At 49.8% G+C, this 25,088-nt stretch overlaps 1 protein-coding gene across 1 annotated transcript in view; it reads right to left on the bottom strand.

Annotated features, from left to right (window-relative positions):
• The window catches only part of BIN3 (bridging integrator 3), a 43,423-nt gene that overhangs the window by 7,516 nt on the left and 10,819 nt on the right, over positions 1-25,088 (bottom strand). Inside the window, 6 exon segments of the mRNA XM_035726003.1 lie at positions 2,206-2,239; positions 2,738-2,833; positions 2,836-2,883; positions 6,435-6,496; positions 6,904-6,944; positions 13,411-13,459. Of these exon segments, the coding sequence (XP_035581896.1) occupies positions 2,206-2,239; positions 2,738-2,833; positions 2,836-2,883; positions 6,435-6,496; positions 6,904-6,944; positions 13,411-13,459 (330 nt within the window).

Raw genomic sequence — 25,088 nt, 5'->3', positions numbered from 1 at the left:
AGCGCGGGCTGAGCCATTGCAGGGGTGGGGTTCAGGCCTCCCTTTCTACAGATGGGGAAACCGATTCAGAGGAGCAGGGGCCTGGCCAGGGTCGTGGGCTGGCTGGGGGCATGGCTGGCCCGCCAAGCACTTGCACCACTCCATTGCACTGCACCATCTCGGCGATTATGGATTATCCGTCCGCACTAGGTCACAAGCTCCTAAAATCCGTGTTGTGTCTACCCTCCGGAGAAGGGAGAACAGGGCTGGGCCGACACCAGACTGTCGCCGAAGCTCTTCCCCGGGTGGCTGTCCTAAGGTTCAACCAAACTGCCCCCGACTGGGTGAGCGGTGGGGTGAGGAGCAGAGAGAGGGGAGGAGGGAAGGGGGAGGGAGAAAGGGGCCGGCTGGGAGGTAGGCTGGGAGCAGCCGGCCCTGGTGGGGAATGCCTGCCATCCTCAATCTGTGCCCACACAGCCGGGATCTTCCACCCACCAGGAAAGGGAAATTGAAAGCATCCCCATCCGACCATGTGAACACAGCCCAGAGACTGGGGGATTAGAGGCCGAGCCCCGTGGGGGGAGGCTGGGGGCGGCAGGGCGGCCATGTGGCGATGTTCTTCATCAGAGGACAGGAAAGCTGCAGTTTCCTGTTTCCGGTACCGGGGGTCCCTGGGAGCCTCTCTCCTGGCAAGAGGCGGCAACACGCAGTGCTGGTTTTATGTGGTTGGGGGGGATGGCATGTCGGCGTTGGGACGGAGAAGGCAGCTCGGGGGGGGGGGGGCAGGCGGGCAGGCAGGCAGGCCCGGGGGGCTCAGGCAGAGGTCAGCGGATCTGCTGCGGACATGGTGCCCGCCCCCTGTGCCACTCACCCACCTTCCTGGCAGGTGGTGGGCTGCTGGGGCGGTGGGAAGCAGCCGGGATTTCTCTCCATTTGGCTCTAGAAGCCAGGCATCAGATTTCAAGGCTGCCTCCTTGGTTGTGAAATCGAGATCGGAGTCAGTCCCCTAGTTCTCCGAGCTGGTGTCCCCTGCCTAGCTCTGCCAGCCGTGGGTGTCCATGGCAGCCTCTGTGGTGGCCCCTGGTCCTTCCCACCCAGTTCCCGGCCCTTGGTTGTGGAGACCCAGTCAGAAGGCCACCAGCAATGGAACTCCTGCTGAACACACTCCCCTCCCCCGAGTCAGCAGCCTCCTCAGCACCCAGCTCCTCATGGGACCCTGCAACCCAGGGCCCAGGGAAGGAGCGGGGTGCAGGGAGAAATCCCTTCCCACTGAGGCCGAGCCTCCAGACAGCCCTGGCTTAGAAAGAGCTTTCCTTCACCCCCTTCCCCTCCTTGGACCTGAACAGGGAGTGAAGAGCCCCATCACCCCACCGCCAGGGGCTGGAGGACCAGAACCTGCTCTCTTCATCTCCGCTCGGGCCCCGATCCAGGCCTAATGGTGATTAGCGGAGCCTCGTTACTCAGGCCTGGTGAGGCAGCTGCCGGGGACCACCACAGAAGAGGTAATACAGTGCAGCTGCCGGGCTGGGCCGGGAGCCTTTCTAGGTCAGAGTCCGCTTGGGAGAGGCCAGGGAAGAAGATGAAGTGATCGGGAGCTTCAAGGCACCGCTCCTGCTTGTCCCCCGCCTCCCTGGGGACTCGGAGGTAGGCCCGTCTGATCACTGCCCAGGGGCCTGCCTGAGAGAAAATGAGTCTCACAGAAGAATTTCTGACCCTGACAGGTCACGAGTTGGGGCCCTTCCCAGGCAGCACCTCGCTGCCCGCGCCCTTCCCCATGTGCGGCCACCCCCAACGTTTCAAGAGCCAGCGCTGCAGGCAGCCGCTCTCTCAGTGCGGCGGGGAGATGAGAGGCCTTGTGCAGCCCCGGCGGAGGGCCGGCCAAGAGCTCTGCTCGCCTAAATTCGGCAAGCTCCGGGCCCTCCGCTTGCGGTCAGGAACAAAGGGGAAACGGGCCAAGTGACCGCCCGAGCAAAGGCCGTCTGCGGCGGCAGATCAGAGCGCCTCGCGGTCACCGAGGGCGCCCGGGCCAGGCGCGCACTCTGGGGCCACCGCGGGTCTCAGCCCGAGGGCCCCGGGTCACGTGGCTAGCGTCCCTGCTGAGTTGTGGGTCAGCCCCGCGATGCGTCTGGAGCCAGGCTGCTAGTGATGTCATCTGGTGGCCAAGTGCCTTTCCCATACGTGCCCCGAGCCCAGGTCCTGAGGCCTGTGGTCCCCACATGACTTTACTCACTTTTTAAGGGTTCAATCACGGTCTTTGAATCTGGTTCACCTGTTTAAAAGAAAAACCCAATGACATCAACACTGAGGGGAAGTCAGACTCTTCCTCAAACGGGAGGCTCCAGGTTCCTGAGAGGGAAAGGCGGCCTCGGGGCTTCTGCTGAGAGCCCCGGGCAGGGGCGAGGCGAGGCGGGGCACCCCTAACTCGCCGCTGGAGCGAGACGCCTGAGGGCAACAGGGAGTATCGTTCTGGTTCGAGTCAGCGCTGGCTGCCCTGCTCCGGGCGGAGGCCGGGTGGACGACGACGACAGCAAGGGGGAGGAGCCGCGGGCGTGCAGAGCTGCCCCGTCTCCCTCGTGGTCTCACAGTGAGCGGGCCACGGGAAGCAACAGGGCCCGGGCAGGGCCAGGAAAAGAGCTCCCAGGGCTTGCAACACTCAGGCCTCAGAGGGCTTGAAGGTGGCCGAGGACTGAGCCCCGTTAAGGACTCCGTGAAGGCCCTCCACCCACAACAGAAGCCGTGAGAAGGGGGAGAGCAAGACCCCCACTTACCTTTTCCTGGTTGAAGGCATCCATCCGCATCATGGCCGTGTCCAGAGCTGTCACCATGTTCAGGAAGTCCTGGTCTTGCTCGCAGAGGGATTGGAGAGCAAGTCCAAGGATATCTTCACGGCAGATTTGGACATGGCTGTAAGAGGTCAAGGCTCAGTGAGCCTAGGATGGGACAGGCTTCAAGGTCTTGTTGTCAGGAACCCCATCCTCCTTCAGTCCAGGGGCCGTACCCTGACCTCCACCCCGGCCACAGACCAGAAAAGCATCCAAGTACCACGGAGCCAATGAGTCACGAGTCCTTACTGTACCAGTGTTTGTTCCTGACCACCTGATGCTGCTCTGGGTAATTCTTTTGAGTAGCTTTACCTTTTGCAATGACTTAATTTTCTGAACTCTAGATTTTAACAGAATCATTTTGGTGGGAAGCTGTAAAAAAATACTTATTTCTAGCTCTAACAGACTCTAATTCAGTAAGTCTGGAATCCAGGAACGTGCATTTTAAAGAAACTCTTGGGGCGCCTGGTGGCTCAGTTGGGTGAAGCGTCTGCCTTCGGCTCAGGCATGATCCCGGGGTCCTGGGATCGAGCCCCACATCGGCTCCCTGCCCTGCTCAGCGAGGAGTCTGCTTCTCCCTCTCCTCTTACCCTCTCCCTGCTTGTGCTCTCTTGCTCTCTCTCTCAAATAAATAAAATCTTAAAAAAAAACAACAAAAACTCTCGGGTGCCTGGGTGGCTCGGTGAGCGACTGCCTTCAGCTCAGGTCATGCATGATCCTGGAGTCCCAGGATCGAGTCCCACATTGGGCTCCCTGCTCAGCGGCGAGTCTGCTTCTCCCTCTGCCCTTCCCCCTGCTTGTGGCTCTCTGGCTCTCTCTCAAATAAAATCTTTAAAAAAAAAAAAAAAAGGTTTCCAGGTGGTTTGGAGGGTGAGCTCGGTTTGGGACTCCCTCACGGACAAGAGTAACAGCGTTCCATACCAGGGCTGGCAAACATACCATACAGGCTAGAATCAAGAGGTTAGGCTTTTGGGGCCTCATGGTTTCTGCTGCCACTATTCAACCCTGCCACAGACAATACCTGCAGAATGGGGGCACGGGCCCTACGGAGCAAGCATGGCCCTTTCCCTGCCCCCTTGCCGCTCTAGACGTGTGTTTACCAGCAACGGAGACTTAAAAACCTGTACCAGACCAAGAAACTCCAAAGCTGCCAACAGGTTCCCATCCCTACCTGTCCCCGCTGCCGTTTTATTCAGGGCTCCAACAACCCAGGAGATGTCTGGGGTAGTGTATTTTGGCTCCACTTTCCAGATGAGGCAGGTGAAGCTCAGAAGAGCTTATAACTCCTTCAAGGTCAGACAGCCGCAAGTGCTGAGCCAGGCCCCAGCCTCTCTGGGCACCTGCCTTCTGCTCTCCCAGTGATCCGGCTGGAGACACTGTGGGCAGGCCCCACGGGCTCTGCCATGTGTCTGACTTATGCTGTCCAAGGTCATTTCCCCACGGACGGAGACCACCGCCCTGCTGTAGCCTATGTTCACGTGTTCTGATAACCCTGCTTGACGTATGGGGAGCCTGAAAATCACAGGGCAGCTCCGAGGCAGGAGGGAGCTCTATCGGCCCACTCTGGAGTTCTTGGTCCCATACAAGTTTTCAGGTCTCCATTATTTGTAAAGAAAAATTCTAGAGGGGCAGGAAGAGAGGCCAGAGAAGGGCCTGCCTGCTCCATGCTCTCTGTGCCAGTTTCAGGGTCTCGGGGGAAAACAAGTTTCTGAGTGTATTTCTTACTATTTTATGCCATGAATTTAAGATGCTAGCAACTGCAAGACACATCGTTACCGCACAAACCATCAAGAAAGGACAAAAATGCCAACTAAACACTATCAAGTGCTACAGTGTCTTGATTTCAGAGATGTTATTAAATGTGAAAAAACGTCTCTGCATCGATGAAATAAGGGCCACTCCAGTTCGTGACAGATGTGGTCTTGCCGCCCACTGTATCCGAGGAGGGAGCCGCCCTCAGCCCAGCCCCAGCCCGCCGTGCGGAAGGGGAGAAACAGAAGCCCACCCGGGGGCCCCTCCTCACTCTGGTGGATGACCGGCCCACCCAGAGCCCTGTCCTGGCTTTCTCTCGAATCTGGGAGCTTGCTGCCCTCACCCAGCAAACAGGCAAAATAGGGGAGAAGCCCAGAAACGTAAACCTCCCAGAAATGTTGAAGCAATGGAGCAAAAAACCCTCTTTCAAAGCTGTGAAGTGACTTTGCAGGCTTAGGAGCGAACATCGTGTGTAACTTGCCTGGATTATGAGATGATCTCAGACAGTATAGCGAAAGGATAAAAACTTGGACAAAACTGGAAAGTGTTTGAAAGATTTCTTCCACTAATTTTTTTTTTTTTAATATTTGAGGAAAAAACCCTGAAAAGTCAGGATGGGGACAAGACTTTCCTCCCAATTTTCCTTTTCTTTTCTAAAGCCTTCACATGTCATGCCTTTGTCTCCGTCTTTTTTCGAACCATCTGAACCATCTGAAGTCGATTAAGAGCGTGGAATTACCCCCCTCCCCCCGGGAATCCTCAGCAGCCTCTGTGAGCACCGCCGGACCCCCTCTCTCAGGGACTGGGAGGGTATGGCCAGCCCAGTGTAAACTGGGAGGCTGGTGGTCTTTGAACCTTAAAGAGAGCGGGGGTCTTGGACGCCACATGGGTCTCTGGAGCCCCGATGCAACCTCAGGATGTAAGGGTCAACAAAGACCGTCACGTGCAGACGATCTTGTTTGAGCACACGGGACGGGATTTTTAGATCTTGTTCAGGCAGCTGAGGAGATTCTGAGATCAGGAAATTGGATTCCCCTGAACTGTCTGGAGCAGCAGTTCTCAAACTGGGGTCCTCCGACCAGCTGCAGCAGTACTGCCTGGGAGTGAGCCTTCCAGGGACTCTTATGCACCAACTGTGGGGCGCAAGACTTGGGCAAGGCTGAAGCGCCGCTGTTTCAGGAGGGCCTTCTCTGCCCAGACTCCGCTCCTGACTCCGGGCTCCAGGGCTCCCCTGTTTATCCTGCTTTCTTTATTGGAAAACCATGCTTTCCTCTTTGTGGCTCCCTGACGTTCTGCTTCCAAAGCTGCTTACTATGACAACACCTTCCCTTCACCTGTGCTCGGACCATACGGTCGTCTGGAGAGGCACTCAGGAAAGGAAGCAGTAGGTCACAGCCTCTCCTTTTTCAAGGATTTTATTTATTTATTTGAGAGAGAGCGAGAGCACAAGTAGGCAGAGCGGCAGACAGAGGGAGAGGGAGAAGCAGGCTCTCTGCCGAGCAGGGAGCCCGATGCGGGGCTCGATCCCAGGACCCCGGGATCATGACCTGAGCTGAAGGCAGCCGCTTCACCGACTGAGCCACCCAGGCGCCGCTGTCACAGCCTCTCCTGTACTAGAAAGGCCGTGGCGAACGATAAAGATGCCACCCAGGTAACCTGGAGCTACCCAAAAAACAAACAATAGATGGGCTCCGAAATCAGACCCTTGGCCGCCGCACACACCGTCTGGAGACGCCGGGGCAGTCATGTTCAGACCCACGGGCGTCCTCTGGATGCGTGGTGGCGTGTGGCTCTGTGCACAGACCACGGAGGCAGCCCGGACGTGCCGGAGGGCCACCGTTGCCCCCCGGGCCAGGCGTGGCTCGGAGATATGCCACCTACCCAGGTCAGCATCGGTGCTCTTCTTCATGTCCTTCTGCAGCCTCCTGGTCTGCTCCTCCAGCCTGCAAGGCAGGGGCAGGGCCTGGGCACCTGGCACCACCAGCTTGCGCCGGCCCCCTTCCTGCCTATCTACCTGAGTTAAGCCCAACCTGACGCTCTGGATGGCCTGCCAGGAGAAGGGGCCCCAGGGCTGCGGAGATTTGTCCCACTGACGGGAGGGCCACCTGCAGCTCTGCATGAGGCCAAGCCCCCAAAGGCTATGAGTTAACGACTCTCACACAGCCGTCAGCTGGGGAAGAATTTCTGGCAGGCTGTGAACCGAGCTGCCCTCGGCTCCCAGGCTGTGGCAGGACAGAGGAGTGGCCTGCTGCTGGCCGTGCCGGATGGGGCAGTGTGGGAACTGAGCCCTGGAGGGAGGTTCCTGCCCTTCTCCCCACCAACCGCCGTCCTCCTGGGGTTCAACACTCACTGCTGGAGTTTTCCATACTCCCTCTCAAAATCTCTCTCCACCTGTAACCAAAGAGATAACTCAATCATCGGAGAAATGACAACACGTTGGAAAAAATCTGCCAGCCTACTGAAACTCCCCGCACACCCTCCCCCGGGCTGTGGAGAACCACCCCGTCCAGTCCATACAAGCACCTGCAGATCGTTAACGACACAGTAACCCTGTGTTCCCAAATTAATTAAGTGTTTGATTTAGGGCAAAAGACTCCCCTCCCAGACGAGCCAGCCAGGCAAGTAGCAGCGGATTGTGGCTCTGTTCTTCCACCACAGGGAGCCAGGCGCCCGGCTGTGTTCCCTCTCCTCCCCGCCCCTCCCAACGTGTGGCAGGTGAGGTGCTCAGAATGTGACTGAGACTCAAGCAGCCCAGCGGGGAAGCAGGCGGGTCCCCTCCCACTCCAGGCCCTGGTTTCCTCACGGGGCCTACCACCTGTGAAGTTTGAGGTGGTTCGGGGTGGGTCAAGACAGCCCCTGTCTCCGCTCTGTGTGCTGTGAGGTACTGAGCGCAAATACTGTTACTACTGACTCAGGCAAGGCTCTCTTAAAATTCTTCCTAAGTTATCAGGTTTCCCCAATGCCAGCAAAATTTACATCGTATGGGTGTGAGTCCTGATCCCAACTCTGCCGCCTACACGTCAGGTGAGGTCAAGCAAGCTACTTGCACGTCTAGCGCCTGAATGTCCCCATCCATCAACCGGGGCCCTGGCAATGGTCTCTTAGGAGAGTGGCCTGTGAGGTGTAGGACATCTGAGAGCCACAAGGAGGGGACGGAGGCCTCTCCTCCTTCCCTTCCACACAGGCAGGACCAGCTCCCTGGGCGGCTTGCTGAGCCTCTGGGCTGAGGTGCTCTAGGAAAACCAGCTCACGCTCGCGGGGTGCTCACCACGTGCTTCCACAACTGGAGGAGGTAGGTGTACGAATGGCCCTCCCTGTACTCAGGAGCTCCCTCGGCCAGAGGTGAAGCCAACCGCGCAAGATCACGCCACCAGTGAGTGGCAGAGCTGGGATGGGGACACGGATGGCCTGGCTCCAAGGCCTGGGCTCTTAACAAGCATTCTGAGAAAGGGGAAAAAGGTATTTGCTGATGAATTAAGGTCATGACCTAAGAAAGGTGCCTTCTTGGCTGCTCCCCAAGACTCTTGCCAGTGAGAGCCCTGAACCCCGATTCTTACTCTCCTGACAGGCCAGCGGAAGCTCATGGAATGCGAAACTGCAAAGTGTCAAGGCCCCACTGTTCTTCACCAGTACACCCTTCCGTCATGGTGCCCCGTGAAGGAGCATTCGGGAGCCCCATGGACCCCATACTCATGTGCATTTAGGTAAACTCAACATAGTCCCAGAATGGCAGAACATTATTTGGGCCTATTTCATGTTACAAGTGAGGAGAACGAAGCCCGGAGCTGGGGGGTGATTTACGGAAGGATGTAGGGCTAGAATTCAGACTCCTAGCTCGGAACACTGCCCTGCTTTGAAAATAACATTCATTAATCCCACAAACATTTATTGAGCACCTATTAAGTGCAATGCTTTCTGCCAGGTGCAAGGACTCCACTGGTAACTACACCAGACGTGGGCCCGATGGGACAGATGGAACAGAGTCACATACAAGCTTATGTGTGTGACCCAAACCATGGGCAGGGCCCCGTGAGAAGGGCACGGAGCACCTGCCTAGCCAGGGTCCCAGGGCATGACAACGTGTCACCACCCTTGCATGGACATACCTCACCTTCCTCATCTGAACTGTAAAACTGAGAGGCAGGAACTTGGGGTCTCTCCTTACTTTATGTGCCCAGCATCTGGGACCTGACACAAAGCTGTGAAGTAAAGTTCACCACTCGTTTCCCCTCATCCTACACTCTTTGCCCTCTTCTCAACAGACCACCCCCCCCCCATCCAGGAGCCTGACATCTTCATCATTGCCTTCCTTATAATCCATCAAAAGCTGCTCTAGAGAAATTCAAAATTCGCTCCCACTAAAGCATATATTCCTGATAAAAGCTTCAAGTGCCACCTATCCCGGGGGATGTGTAGCTGGGCAGGAATCAAAGTCTCAGCCAAAGCCTGAAGAGCGTCTGGCGAGACTGCAGGCAGGGGCTTTGTTCTGGGGCGGGGAGCCTGGCCCGGGCCCAGCAAGCCCGCACTGAGGCAGTCCAGCCCTTTCTCCAGCACTGCCGCCGAGGACGGTGGGGGACAGGAGCGAGCAGAGACAGACGAGAACTGAACTCTGATACCAGTTGTGCAGCATTAAAAATACTACCTAACATTCTGAGTCTCAGTTCCTTTCCTAGTGGAATGGGATCACTCTGGTTAGCCTTTCCCTGTGAAGATTTCCGGTGGCTGACAAGGCAATGGGGTAGCATTGTCGGCCTCGCCGGCTTGCTTGGAGGATCCCCCGGCAGTCTGTGCCGAGCCCAGAGCACGGTGCCTGGCCCGCTGACAGCGTCTCCTTGCTCCTCTCCTACATGCAGGGGCGCTGGGAGGACCAGAGCAGTCTGGGGGTGCAGACCAGACCGTAACCCCTCGGCTGAGAGGAGGGGCAGCACACAGCATGTGGTTGGTTGATAGCTAGGCCTTTGGCTAAGCCTGGATCCTGTGCCTGGGGGTTGTACCGGGGCTTCCTTTCACCGGACACATCCCCTCTCCTACTTCGTAGGATGTGACCGCTAAGCAGAGTCTTCACATACGAAAAGCCTTTTTTCTCAAAAGAACGAAATTAAATAAAGGAGGTCTTGGTCAGAATCCAGCTCTCCTGAAGATCAAGAACACGGAGCTGGTGCTTCTGAAGGGGAGGCGGGCGCACAGAAGGCCTGCAGACCCACCAGAGCCACGGCCTTGGCTCCTGGCACTCTCTTTTGCAATCCCCACGTGTGCTGATGCGTGTGTGGGATGTCAGACAGCACCTGGTCCCCCTGGCCGGCACTGCTTGGACTTGCACAGAAATGGAGCGACTGTGGGGTTCCAGCAGGGTTGGCTCACTCTGGCTGGTGAGGAACCTGAGGTCTCACGCTGGCAGCTGGGAAGTATGTCGGGGTGGGGCTGGATCCTTCTACTGCTGCTCAAGGCCATGCGACAGGCTGCCATGTCCATGAATGTTTCCCTCCTCTGCTTCTGGTGGCCAGGTGTGGGTTGCTCCTAAAGCTCACTGGGCTCAAGAGCTTTCTCCTCCCCTGGGGAAAGATCCAAGGCAGCACAACCAGGGTTCTGGACCCTCGGACAAAGGCTAAGGGAACAGAGAGACACACTGGAGTCTCAGTCCAAGGTACATCCATTCTGAGGGAAAGAGCCAAACACAAAAGATCTGAACATCTTTGTATGCTTGATGCTTCTGCCAGAGAGGCTATTGGCCCCCGGTCAACAATGCAAGTGTAAACACATGTGCAGACTGTCAGCGGGCCGGGCCGCAGGGTTAGCGCAGGGGGACCGAGCCCCACACCGCAGGCCGCTCCCTGCATTCTCCAAGGCCTCGGGCTGTTCCCCGGGGTCAGATTGGCACAGAGCGCGAGTCGGCGTTTGTGAAGTGAACGAGTGGGCTGAGCTCCCACCCAAAGTGCCACTCGTGAAGTGCAGGAGAGACGGGCAGGCAGGGCCGGGGCTGCAACGCTGGAGCTACGCTGTGTCGGATCAGAGCTGAGGCAGCCGGCACGCCTGGTGTTCTAAGAAGCCTCTCTCTGAGGGGTGTGGGTGGGGGGGGTGGGGGAGGTAGCTTCCCTTTGGTCTGTTGCAACAAGATTAAATGAGGCTGAGAGACTCTCCACTCGGCAAGTGAAATCTTTCTCAAGTGAAGGCTCGACATGGCACCACGGCGGATGCTCTTCTGCCCTGATGCCGTGGAGCGCCTCCCCCGCTATGGGTCGGAGCGTGTGCTTTCCTTCCCCCAGGAGACCTGGGGTGACTGCTTCAAAGAGCTCTTCCCTCCTTGCGGGTTACGAGGGAGGGGCGGCTTCTGCCACGCCAAGATGTTCCAGCTACTTTATGGGACTGGAGGGGCCGGGGGGGGGGCGGCTAAGCGGAAGGTTGGGACTGGGAGCTGGGGGAGCTTCCGTCCCTCCCGCCCACTGCGATGGCCAGCCCCTGCAGAGAACGTGCTATTCCAGCCAGAGCCTTGACAATAATGGGATTCGTGTTAATGACCTGGGCACAGGAGAGCAGTGTGAGCAAACACACAATGCTCTCTTTGTGTCTGACAGCTGGGTGCCTTGAGCCAAAAACCTCCTGAAACTCCCTGAAGATAACATGAGTGTTTCTTCCCATGACAGGGGCACCAGGACTTCCCGTCAGCAGGCAGCCACATCTGCCCCTCTCTGACAGCGCCCGGGCAAGAAGAGCAGTGCGTCACCGACACGGCTGCCCGGGCTCGGCCTGTGCTGGGGGCCAGGAGGGGCCAGTGTGGCGGAGAACGAGGCCGAAGGGGCAGGCTCTCACTCTTTATACTTCAGTGCCCCTGGGTAGTTGAGGGAGCAAACAACTCTCGTCCCAGCCCTAACCAGGCTTTGCTTCCTTGTGAGAGATCAAAGGCCGGGCCTACCATTCCCCTGCACTAGGGGATCTGGCTGCTGCGGATAGGCTGCGTCCCCGGTGGTTTAGAAAGAGTCAAGTCAACTCTCTTCCCATCATGGAGTATTTATTGAGGGCTCGCTATGTGCTGGACGCTGTGTTAAGTGCTTGGCCTCGTGTAGGACTCCGAATATGTCAATGGCATAGGTACCGGGTTCATCTGCACTTAAGGAGGAAAGCAGGGCTCAGAGAGCATAAGGGCCTTTTCCACGGCCATCACACACAGCACGTGGCAGAGAAGTGGGAATCCAGGCAGGAAACCTCCCCAATCTGGCTTCTTAACCACTACTTGATGCCCAGTCTGTCTGGGGGAGCGGATTCCAAAAGTCAAAGGACCACGATTCTATCTCAAACAAGACCCCGGTGAGGAGGTGAAGAGGCAGGCCCGGGGCCCATCGGCGGGCCTGTCTGTAGGGCCAACCGTAGGCGCTGGGAGTATCCCTCTGCCCTTCCTCTGGGGAGTCCTCACCACTCCTCAGATGAAAAGACTCAAGAGATCTGTCAAAAAACACTCTGGTAAAGAAGCTAGAAACTGAATTGTAGCCTATACTTTTCTGTGGAGAACAGTGGCTATCTCCATAAAGGTAAGGGTGTTGGGAGAGTTTTCTGTTTGTCTGTTTGTTTTTTGGTAGTGAGTGTTGGGAATAAAAGACCCTTCTCAAAACCACTTCCCTTTCAGATCTGCCCTGGATTAAACTCTGGAGACTCAAGCCACACCTTCCCACTTCCTGTAGCCGGCTAGGGCCCAACACTTGCACGCCCAGATTCTTTGCGCTTCAGCTGAGAGCCTCCACAGATGGCCGGCCTCTGCATGGGAGGTAAGCTCTCTGTCATCCTCGGCCCGCCTTCACTTGAAAGAGAAACTCAGGCCCACTTCCTTTTAAGTGGCCTGACTTTGGATTTTCCAAAGACTGAGCCATTGGTCAGATGTGTGCTGAACTGCCCTTCCTGCCAAACTGCAGCAGGATCTTTCCTGTAGTTCTGAGTCCTGAGCCAAGGCGGGCCAAGGTTATTAAGCCGAGGAGAACTGTCAGGAGCTCCAGCAGGCAGACGGTGCTGGGCACAAGGAGAGGCAGTGTGCCGTTAGGCTTTCCCAGTAAAACCAAGAGCCTGCTTAGATTGGTGGCTGAGGGGGTCCAAGAGGCCATTCTTTACCAGAATTCCCAAACCATGGGAAAGCGTCCCAGCACAAGTGAGGTAGCATAAAGGAATGGAATGTGTATGGAACAGAGGCTCCAACTTGGGTTCCAACTTGGGTTCAGCTCTGTCAGTGTTAGTTTTTTTTTACAACCTTAGAAAGTCACTGTGACTTCGTGGGCCTTGGTTTTCTCATCAGAAAAATCAGGTTGGACTAGATGATCAGTAAGGGCTTCCCATCTCTAACTTTCTAAGAATCTATGACTCCTCTCCCATCCTGGAGATAAAATAGGGATAAAAACTGTGGGCTCTCAAGGGGGTAGGATTCAATCATGCTCTCCTGCTAACTCTGGGTCCTGGCCAAGATGCCCTTGGCAGTGGAGAGAAAGGCACCCCCCTGGAGAAGCTTTTGGTCTTCACGCAGCCTGAGGTGGGGGGCCTATGTTTCAGAAGCCCTCTTAGGAAAGCACAGACTGCACGCCAGATTGCAGAGATGGGCCGTTCAGAAGCAATGGATTCCTCCTCACCCATCACCTACCTCCTCGACCTGCGCGAGGATGATGGAGACGAGCCCAGGCTGATCTGTGGAAGGAAAATGTCCCAGGCTAGGAGGCCCCTGAAAGCCACAGTCTAGGTGAGGTTCTAGAGCAACACGGCTGGGAAGAAGGCAGCCGGGGTGCAGCCCTCCCAGGCCCATGATGTGCTGAGTCAAAGTTCTGGTTCTCTGCAAAGGCCACGTGAGACAGACTGAGCCTCAGAATGAAAGAATCGGGTTACTCACTGTTTTGGGGACAATCTGTTTCTTGGGCTGCCCAATCTTGAAAGGAATCCTATGAGAGACAGAGACAAAGGGGGCTTTTAGGAGAAATGGGGAAGGATGTGGCTGAAAAGCACTGATGAAGTCTAGGCCGTGTTCCCCAGGAGGGCAAAGAGCGGTGGCGGCTCGCTCCCAGCCCTTGTGCCACCTGCCCCGTGGGTTTTGGGCCAGCGGCAGCCAGGCTGAGCTCCGGAGTGTCAGCTGGAAGTCCTGGGCACCGCCTTCTGCCCCAGAGCGTCTCTCCTACCAAGAGTCTGGTGTGCAGAGGTGAGGGCGGGAAAGGGGAGACACTGTTCGACTCACAGTCACGGTATATCTGTGTCCTGAGGAGCTGCAAAGTCAGAAATTACAGGTTCAGCAGGGTAGCTATCATCCTTGCAAACAAGCGTTTAAAAAACACCATGAGCACCACTTCTCGTCTGTATTAGGTGTTTCACTACTTCTCTATAGAGGGACAAACAGTAGCCCTGCAGAGCTGCTTCTGTGGCTGGAGAGGGATGACAAACTAAAGGGGCATTAAGTACCAGCCAGGCTGGGTTATTTCCGGTAAGAACTGACAAAATTGAACTGTGGCTCAAAGTCTGGCCCAAGTCTGTCCAGAACTTGCTAAGAAGCTCTGCACCTAAGGTTCCCCACTTGGAAACGGACTACAGTTTGCATAAACAGAAGGAAGGTCAAGGTCTAGGCTCTAAACCAACGTACCACTGTTGCCTCCACCTCTGAGGAGCAGGCCACCTTCTGGCAGGTAAGGACCGCCCTGGGTTTCATTTCCTACTCTGCGAAAGGATAGGGTTAAACTGGTAATTCTGACGCTGCCTTGAGGCACTGAGAATTCTGAAGCTTGCCAATGGCTGGAGAAAGGAGGCTCCCCCAAGCCCCTGAGCTAACAGTGAGTTAAGCACCCCTGGGATCAGCTCAGGGGACAGGGCAACAGCAGGAAAGCCCTGAGGGGACAATGCCACTCCTACTCCCACTCCTTTCAGTGCTCAGGACCCAGAGTCCCTTCCCGTTCAAACCTCCCGCTTCCACCCATCCACACCCGCCCCTTCCCTCTGCACGCCCTTCTGCCTGAGCCTGCTTTCTCTTGGCCCAAACTGACCAACACTGTTGCTAAACCCAATGGTATAATTAACCACCGATAATAACCCCAGACAACGATCCGGTGGAGAGGATGGGCCAGCCTGAGTCACAGTGGTTTAAATTTAATTTCTGGAGGACATCCTGTTTATTGTTAACCCAGCCCAGTAATTTGGGAGCATTAACCCTTTGGGGGCTGGCTGACTCACGTGGCTTCTGTAAACAAATAGTCAGTGGCTATATAATTAGCAGAGGGAAAAGGTAAGCTCTGGAACTGAAAAGGAGAGAAAAGAATTGCTCTTTCCCTTCTGCAGATCTAAAGAACAAAGGTTAGGGGAGCGGAGCTCTGCAGTCCCCTCCTCCTCTTGCTTCCCCCCCCACCCCCCCACCCCCCGTTACTCTTCCCAAAATTAGGGATCGGAGTTGACTCAATGGTTTTGGACAGCGAACAACTGCCCTCAAGGACCATTTTGGTGACAGTGCACATGAGGTCCTGGTAGCACTGAGAAAAGACTGACTCTGTTCTGTGCGAAGCATGTTGTGGTATAACAAGCTCTAGACCGCTAATCAGAAAGCCCGCTCTCTGCCTCTGACCAGTTTTGTGATATGGACAAATCACGAGCTCTCTGGAGCTCAGTTTCTTAAACTCTAAAACAAAGGAGTTGGACTAGGGGGTCCCTTCGCCCGTCTAAAACTTTCCTTCTAAACTGAATCTTTGTTGCAGGAACATGGGAGCCAGATGAGAATTCTCCAGAATTCTCACAGTGGTCTTCGAAATGATGCTAACTTGGAGTCTAGGACTACAGACTAGCTACAGAAATTAGAAACTTCGATGCTATTACTTGTGGTGCCACAGCCTCTCTAAATCTCAATTTGGAATCACAGTATTTTTAGAATTGCAAGTTACCATAGAAATTGTTCCAGTTCAACCCTCTTATTTTGCAGATGGGAGAGCCAATCTGGAGAGGTCCAGTGACTCGCCCAGGGTCATGCTCTGGCTCACAACTGAACCAAGAGTAAACAATCCCCCTCTCTCTCCGCAACTCATGGTTTGCCGCTCGTTCACATGAATTTGTTGTATTTCTTTGAAGGAACTAAGAAAAATCATCTGATCAAACTACCTAACCTTAACATACTATGGAATTTCAAAGGGGCTCCTTGTTTTTTAAAAGATCGGAAACACAAGAAATGAAGAGAGCAGAGTTATCGGGAGGAAGGAGGCTGTGCTGATCTGGAGCCTTCTACGCAAATGACAGGTTTCGTGCACCATGCTGTGTGCAAAATGTCACCAATAATGTCGTCAGGACAACAGGTATAAGACTTGGACTGTCCAGGGCAACTGGGATATATGGCCACTCCACCCATACGGGATGCCTTCCCTTCTCCAGGCTCCATCAAAGCTGTTCTCAAGTCTAAAACCTTGCTTGCCTTCTTCTAGATGTCTAAGACTTTATTTGGCATTTAAAAATAGTCTACCTTTTATAGTTAATTGAAGTTTATCCCTTTAAAAAGTAAAATATAATCATCAGAGAAAACTTGGGAAATACAGGAAAGTATGAGAGGGAGGGAAGGAGGGAGAGAAGGGGAGAGGGGGAGAGAGTGAGACAGAAAGAGAGGGAGAGAGAAAGGGAAGGAAAAGAAGGAAAAAAAAAACACAGCTCACAGTCTCATATCTAAAGATAACCAAGGCTAATGTTTTGGTGTTAATTATATTTTAAAAGTTTGCAGAAAGAAAAAAATCTGAAGCAAATATGCCAAGTGTTAGTAGTGGTTAATTTTGGGTGGTGTGAGTGTGATTACTGTTTTCTCCTTTGCACTTTCCATATTTTTCAAATAAACGAAAAAAAAATCCCTTGTTTTTTCCTTGACTACAAAAATAACACCTGATCGGTGTCAAACACTTGGAAAACATGGAAAACACAAAGAACACACACACACACACACACACACACACACACAGAAAAATAAACAGTAACACCCTGAATCTGTGTGTACATACAATGTACATGGGTATATATGTATATTTACATAACTTTTAAAGAACAAAGGAAACATCATGAAGGTTTTTCTATGCCAGTATGCAGTTGCCATCAGGCTGACTTGTACGAGCTAGCTAGTATTTCATTCACCATTTTATTTTTGTGCCCCACATCACTTACTGGTGGTCATTTCAACTGTTTCAGATTTTTCTTCTATTATAAAAAAAAACTCTTAATAGAGAAATCTTTGTGTACATCAAGGATTACTCACAAAGGATAAATTCTTAGAGTTGGAATTGCTGGGTCAAAGGATATATACATGTCCAAGACTTTGATACATTTGCCAAACCGCCCTAGAGGCAAATTGAGACAGTTGACATTTTTTAAAAGATTGAAATGGTTTAGATTTTACCACTAGCCCTTTGGCCTGTTTTTCAGGATTTTTTTTCTGGCTTAGTGTTTGCCTTGCCCTTTTGTACATGTGTGTTTAATGTACAGAAGCTTCTGACTGGTATGAAGTCAAATCTACCAAATCTTTTTCCTTTACGATGTCTTCGTTTGGTGTCTCGCTGAGAAAGAACTGCCCTCTCCAACCCGACATATAAAAATTCACCTAAATTTATTTTATTGGTTTCATTTTATTAACCTGAGTTTGCTTTCATCCGAGTTCTACGTGGGCAGAGTTTAATAAGACAAGGTTTGTTAAGTGAGACATTAGGTTCTGCCCTCCCTCCCCCACCCACATCTCACTTGCCCAAGACAAGCGCTTTTGACTGCGCTGGTTTTATTGACATCTACCTTTGCATCTCTAAATAAAAATGCTTCTATTGCTCTCTCTTGTTAGGTCTTAGGCACTAGCTCCTTTTTGTTTTGGAAGGGGAAGATTTAAGAAACCTTCCTTTAAAGAAGCCAACCCTTTCCAGGCCTCCACCCCCATGACACAAAGGCACATCTGCATCTCCTCTTCTCGATACAGTTATGTGATTTGGTTAGATCAATACTAAGTAAACTATTAGGAGAATCATATGATTTCTTTTCCTTCCTACAAGTGGTGGCGGCCAGCAGATTTTTCCACCACAGCCAAACCTTCAGCAGACTGCAGCGTTTGGAGCCAAGCCCCCCAGCTAAACCACTCCCAAATTCCTGACCTGCAGAAACTGGTACTGTTGTTTTGAGACACTATGTTGTGTGGGGTAATTTGTTACACGGCAATACGTAACTAGTAACACTGCATGTTTTTGCTTTCCCTGAGACTGTCATTTTTCTACGGATTTAACCCTCACTCTATTTCCGTTGTCTCAATCCACTGTCAACCCGTTTATTCGTATCAGGGGTTCACTTCTGGAAGCAGTGTCCGCGGCAGCCTCTGAGCAGCTCGGCCCCTGGAGCACAGCTGACAGCCCAGGCTCTCCCCTTCTCTTTCCTCACACGGATGCCTTCCGCCTCTCCCAGGAATTCTGACACCTGGAATACGTGTCTTCCTCTTTGTTGGTTTACTCCTCGTTTGGGTGGAGTAAAAGTGTGTGCGAGATACTTTTTTTGAGACTTTGCATAACAAAAACCCTTTGTACTCTGCCTCACACCAGTTAGTTTGGGTATAGAATGTGGGCTGGACTTAATTTCTTTTCAGTCTCAAAGGCATTGCTTCGCTGGCTTCTCCTTTCCCAGTACTACTGTGGTGGTGAAGTCGAAATCATGCTGATTTCTATCCTTTGTAGGTGACCTACTTCTTCGCACAAGCTTATTGGATCACGTTTGTCCCCGGTGGTGTGAAATGTCACAAGGATGTACCTTGTGGGTCTAATTTCATTCACTGTGCTGGGGTACGGGCCAGACTCTTTCAGTTTGGCAATTTATAATCTTTTGTTCTGGGATTTAAAAGAACGTGGTCGTGGTTGGTTTCTTCCCATTTTCTCTGCCTCTTATTTCTGAAATTCTTGTTAATTCCAATGCTGACCCTCCTTGGTTGCTTCTCCAATGTCTATTTTTCAACATTTCCTTATCTTGTCAAGTTTTCCATTTCTATCGTATATTTTTAAAAGTTTTACTTTTTAAAATTTTTTAAAGATTTTATTTATTTATTTGACAGAGAGAGACACAGCGAGAGAGGGAACACAAGCAGGGGGAGTGGGAGAGGGAGAAGCAGGCCTCCTGCGGAGCAGGGAGCCCAATGCGGGGCTCGATCCCAGGACCCTGGGATCATGACCTGAGCCAAAGGCAGACGCTTAAAAGACTGAGCCACCCAGGTGCCCCTAAAAGTTTTTATTTATTCATTTATGTAAGTAATCTCTACACCCAATGTGAGGCTTGAACTCACGGCCCTGAGATCAAGAGTTGCACGCTCTCCAGACCGAGGCAGCCAGGCGCCCCCATTTCTATCATTTTTATTTATTTTTTTAAGATTTTATTTATTTGACAGATAGAGACACAGCAAGAGAGGGAACACAAGCAGGGGGAGTGGGAGAGGAAGAAACAGGCTTCTCGCAGAGCAGGGAGCCCCACGTAGGGCTCGATCCCAGGACCCTGAGATCATGACCTGAGCCGAAGGCAGACGTTTAACCGACTGAGCCACCCAGGTGCCCCTTTGCTATCATATTTTTAATTTCTGAGAGCTCTTTTTAATTTTCAGGATGTCCTGTTTTTTTTTTAATTTATTTTTATTTTTTATGGTATCCTGTTTTTTACTTCATGGATGCCTTCTCTCTCTAAAGCCCTTAATGATAGCTTTAGAAAACATTTCTTCTTCCTGGAGTCTCAGTTTCCCCTCAAGTTGTCTTTCTGCTTTTGTCTCCATTTTTCAAAAATACTCAACACTCCCCTCGGGGTGTGGTAATTCTTGGGTGTCTGCTCACATGCGTGACAGGAGACAAAACAGCTGATTAGAAGCCGTGAGTGCTCTGATGAGGTCGGTCTACTGTGTAGAGTGGCCTGGCTGAGCAGTTTTGCGGGGAGTCCCTGATGTCAGTATCTAGTCTTTACTTCTCTGGGCAGAGAAGCTTCTTCTGTTGTCTTGTCACGGGAGTGTTCTTCGAGCTCAGTGAGTAGGTCGTGTGTGTGTGTGTGTGTGTGTGTGTGTGGTGTGTGTGTGTGTGTGTGTGTGTGTGTGTGTGTGTGTGTGTGTGTGTGTGTGTGTGTGTGTGTGTGTGTGTGTGTGTGTGTGTGTGTGTGTGTGTGTGTGTGTGTGTGTGTCCTGCAGGTGCCACAGGGGAGTGGAAGGGTTTTCTCAGCACTCCCCACGCATTTCTTCACTTCATCCTCCTGCCTTGAGGATGGCAGTCCTGCCCTCAACTGGACTTACAGTGGATCTGAGTTTTGTGGGCCTGGAGCTTATGATTTTGCATGCCCTTTTAAAAAGAATGCAAGTTTACAAATATAAACACAGGACAGGGCGCCTGGCTGGCTCAGTTAGTGGAGCAGGCGACTCTAGATCTTGGGGTTGTGAGTTTGAGCCCCACACTGGGTGTAGAGATTACTTAAAAATAAAATCTTTAAAAAAATTTTTAAAAAACCCCAAATATAAAAATAGGCATGAAAGTGTTTATTTAGAGAAAACAACATAACAAATTACAAGTTATAAAAGCTGACAAATAACATCAACATCAGAAAATCAAGAATAACCTAATATTTTTATTAATCATCTGCCTGACTCACCTCTGTATTCATTTTTTGGCTGTGTAGTCAATGATTGCCTCTTCATGTGACACAGAGTGGGTAACATCATTTTCTTAGAGAGAAAAGAAAGGTAATTCAGCCTTTCCTTTAGTATGGTTGACTGAAATTTGTTTTCTATTACTGACAGTTTGGAAAAGCTTTTTTGTAGCTTACCAGTTATATATAAACACACTACAAATTTTAGGACTGTTATAAAATTTAGGAAAATCTCATGTTTCTTTCATAAATGAACTGTAAGATTTCAGGACACATTTCAGGTTTTCTTCTATGATGACTAGTCTTAGCCGCTCTCTGAATTTATGGGGGTAACCGGCTTGTCACTGATGTCCCTGGAAGACGGCACATCATAAGTTTTGTCATCTTTGTTATCTTTTGTGTTAAGAAATTTAAATGTTTTATCAGTGTGTTCATATGAATTGCTCCTCCTCTTTATTAGCTAGATTATCAAACAACCATCGCTCCTATTTAAAACTGATCTCGTTCTCGTAATGAATTATTAGCTTTTAGTACAATTTGAAAATGTTTTGTTGTACTTTGATTTCAGAATATCTATTGATTTAATTGCTCACCTTTGTCACTTTTTTGTGTTCCGTTATTTTTGACCCAATTTTCTCCTTAGCTTTTTTTCTTCCTTTTAAAAACGTTTTCCAGCTTTATTGAGATACAATGGACACACAGAACATTGTCAAAGTTCAAGGCGTACAATCCTTTTTTTTTTTTAAGTAGGCTCTATGCCCAACGTGGGGTTTGAACTCACAACCCCGAGATCAAGTTGCATGTTCTACTGACTGAGCCAGCCAGGCACCCCTTTCCCTTAGTTTTTAAGTACATATAAGGAGGACCAAAAAAGGTACCCTTTGTATATTTGCAACTCAGGAATCTGCAATTTCTTGTGGTTTTATCAAAGTTTTCAAAAAATGTCTGCAAACTGCAGCTAAAACAGCATACTCCCAATTCAGTCCTCCAGTAGCATCCCAAAAAAGGCCTTTGCTACTCCAAAGCTGCCTGACATGAGGGGTAGTATAGAGCAGAAAAAGGAGGGAGTGAAGGCAGAGGTTTTCTTAACTGAGTGCAGTATAAATACATTTTTGATGTTTACAAAAACACAGGATCATGTGAACACACAGCTAGGGTTCCTTCTGGGGCCTTGGACAAGGTCCATGCAAGCCAGGGGCCCTGAAGCTTAAACTTTATTAAATAGTTTTCACACAGTAAATCCACCTTTGTGTGCCTAGTATAGGAGCTCCCTGTCTCATACTCTCCAAGGGGTGGGGCCCCTTCATTCTTTTGCTAGGATCAGGCAGGGACAGTCTCCCAGGGACACTGGAGTTGGGGAGGAGATGGCAGGGCTCTAAACTTATTCAGAAACAGCTTTCAACCAGTCCTTCTGATTGGAGCCCTTGGCTTCACCCCACTTCTAGAAGTACCTACTGCCATCAATTCCTGAACTTTTGAGGATTCCATAATGTAAGTTGCGATGGCTCTCGGTTTTCCTAAATGCCAGCTTAGGATCTAGCTTTCTTGGAACTTAGACAGTTACTGCAAGTAATTGCATCCCAGTTCCCAAATGTGGCTGATGTCTCTATTCTCCCTGAATCTATAGATTTGTGCCTTAAAAACAAAATCACTTTACTGTGCTTTTTGTGGGATCTGTGAGGGAGATAAATTAGAGGTATGTATTCAACCTGTTATCTTTACTTGGAAGCTGATTTATTAAGTTTTAAATAACAGCTTTATTGAGATATAATTCACATACCATAACATTCATCCAGTGTACAATTTGGTTGTTTTTAGTACAGAGAATTGTGTAACCATCACCACAATCTAAGTTCAGAACATTTTCATCACCCCAAAAGAAACCCCATTATCTATTAGCAATCACCCCCCATTTCTCCCCTCCCTCCAGCCCCTGGCCAACCATTCATCTACTATGTCTATGGATTTGCCTAGTATGGACATTTCCTATAAAAGGAATTATATAAGAAGTAGCCTTTTGTGTTGGCTTCTTTCACTTAGCAAAATGTTTTCAAGGATCATCCACATTGTGGCATATATCAGGACTTCATTCCTCTTTTATCATGGAATAATATTCGATTGCAGGGATATACCGTCTTTATCCACACACCCACTTTCCATTTATCCATTCACTCACCGGGTGAGGGACATTTGGGTTGTTTCTACTTTTTGGACATTAGGAATGTTGCTGCTATGAACATCGTGCACATGTTTGTGTGTGGACATATGTTTTCATTTCTCTTGGGTACACACCTAGGAGTGAAACTGCTGGGCCATATGGTGGTTAAGTCTATGCTTACACTTCTGAGGAGCTGCAAGACTCTTCCAAAGTGGCTGTGCCATTTTACAATCACCAGCAGTGCATGAGGGTTCCAATTTCTCCACATCCTCACCAACACTTGTCATTGTCTTTTTTATTTTAGCCATTCCAGTAGGTATGAGGGTTATTTCATCATGGTTTGGTTGACATGACTCTAATGACTAATGATGCTGAACATCTTTTCATGTGCTTATTAGTCATTTGTATGTCTTCTTTGGAGAAATATTTATTCAAATCCTTTGCCTGTTTTAAAAATGGGTTGTCTTTTTTTATTGTTGAGTTGTAAGAGTTCTTGGTCTATTCTGGGTACAAATTCCTAATCAGATATATGATTTGCAACTATTTCCTCTCATTTGTGAATTGTTTTTTCACTCTTTTAATGGTTTCCTTTGAAGCACAAAAGTTTTAGGTTTTGAAGAGGTTTAATCTATTTTTTCTTTTGTTGTTTGTGCTTTTTGGTATCACGTCTAAGAATTCTTTGCCAAATTCAAGGTCATGAAGACTCACCCCTACATTTTCTTCTTAGGATTTTATAGTTTTAGCTTTTACATTTAGGACTTTGATCCATGTTGAGTTAATTTTTGTGTATGGTGGTCTTTCCCATGTGGATATCCAATTATCCTGGCGCTGTCGAGAAGACTATTCCTTCCCTGTTGAACTGTCCTGGCATCCTTATATATATAAAAAAATAAATCAACTGACCATAAATGTAAAGTCTTATTTCAGGACTCTTGATTTGATTCCATTGATCTACATGTTTATCTTTATGCTAGTACCACAATGTCCTAATTACTAGACCTTTGTTGTAAGTTTTGAGATTGAGAAGTATTGAGCCCTCCAACTTTGCCACGATTATTTTGGCTGTGTCCCTCGAATTTCCATATGAATTTTAGTGGTTTATTTTTTATACTTAAATCATTACTCCATTTAGAGTTTGAGTGTATGGTTAGCCAGTTGTTTTAACATAACTTAAACAACAAACTATCTTTGAGAAATCATTTCATTAGTGTGAAATACTTCTATTCCATACCACAGACCTGTCTACTCTTTTGCCAATAACACAGATTTAATTATTTAGGTTTATAACAGTTCTTAATATCTACCCAAACAGATCCCTTCTCATTACATTTCATTTCAGGTAATTGGCTATTTTAATTTCTCTTAATATTTAAGATAAACTTCAAAGTCATATGCTGTGTGCCCCCCCGCCCCCCAAAATCAGGATACTTATTACTGAAAGTGCATTACATTTATAGATTAACTTTTGAAGATCCTACATTTTTACAAATATTGGGTTTGCTCATTCAGGGCCATAGTATTTCTTTCCGTTCACTCAAGTCTTTTTATTATGTGCTTTAGTCTTATGAGTAAGTCCTCTACTTTTATTTTGTTGAATATCAAGATTCCAAAGTAACACTTACATGTGAAATGTGTAGCCCTACACATGGAACCAATTCCATTTGCTTACACTGCAAATGGAATTCTCTTTTTCATTTTATTGTCCTGGTACACAGGAAAGCTATTGGGTATTAAATATTTACCCTGAAACCAGTCACCATGCCTACATACTTAACCTATATAGCCTGAGAAATTCAGCAAGAAAAAAAGAATTAGGTTTTCCAAATAGACAGTCATATCACTTGAAAATAATGACAAAACTTCCCTTTTCTTTCCCAATATTTTGTAACTACTTCTTGTCTTGTGTTATAGCGTTGGCCAGAAATTGTAGAAAAATGTTTCTGACTTTATTAAGAATGCTTCGGGGCTGATCTTTCACCATTAAATATGAAAAAGGCTACTGGTTTCAGCCAGAAAGCCTCCAATTAGTTAGGAAATATCTTTTTGTTCCTAGTTTCCTAAAAGACACAAAGACTGGATTTTTGAGTTCTGTCACAGAGCCTTCTTCAGCATGCATTTAGATGATCAGTTTGCTCTCTTAGACCCAGTGCTGTGATTCACTATTACACTCTGCTTGGTAAGGGTCAGGCTAACCAACTTTGCTGTGTATACATCTTACTTTTTTTTTTTTTCTTAAGATTTGTGTTTATTTGACAGAGAGAGCACAAGTAGAGAGAGAGAGAGAAAGAGGGAGAAGCAGGCTCCCTGCTGAGCAAGGAGCCCGATGTGGGACTCGATACCAGGACCCTGGGATCATGACCTGGGCCGAAGGCAACCACTTAACCAACTGAGCCACCCAGGCGTCCCAACATCTTACTTTCTGATTATGACACACAAGCCCTCCAGTGCAGGGACTGAATGTTATGCTTCTTTGCAACTTCTGTAAGTACTGTATTAGGTACAGCGCTATTTTCAACCTTTCATTGAATGAATATTCAGTAAATATTTATTGAGGGCCTCCTTTATACCTAGAACTACTCTAGGTTCTAGGGCTATCAGGATGAATAAGACTGACTCATTCTATGATCTCAGGGAGCTTACAGTCCAGTTTGATGCACACAGTAAGCACTGGATAAGTGGCTAAATAAAGAAGTAAATCAGTATGTTGTCTCAAGGACCCTATACAACATCATACTCTCATTTAAGTTTCCTGAAAAAAGTTACTCTCAGATAAGGCTTTA

The sequence above is a fragment of the Zalophus californianus genome, chromosome 2, assembly GCF_009762305.2.
Source record: "Zalophus californianus isolate mZalCal1 chromosome 2, mZalCal1.pri.v2, whole genome shotgun sequence".
Classification (NCBI taxonomy): Eukaryota; Metazoa; Chordata; class Mammalia; order Carnivora; family Otariidae; genus Zalophus; species Zalophus californianus.
This window is presented reverse-complemented; position numbering and strand designations above follow the sequence as displayed.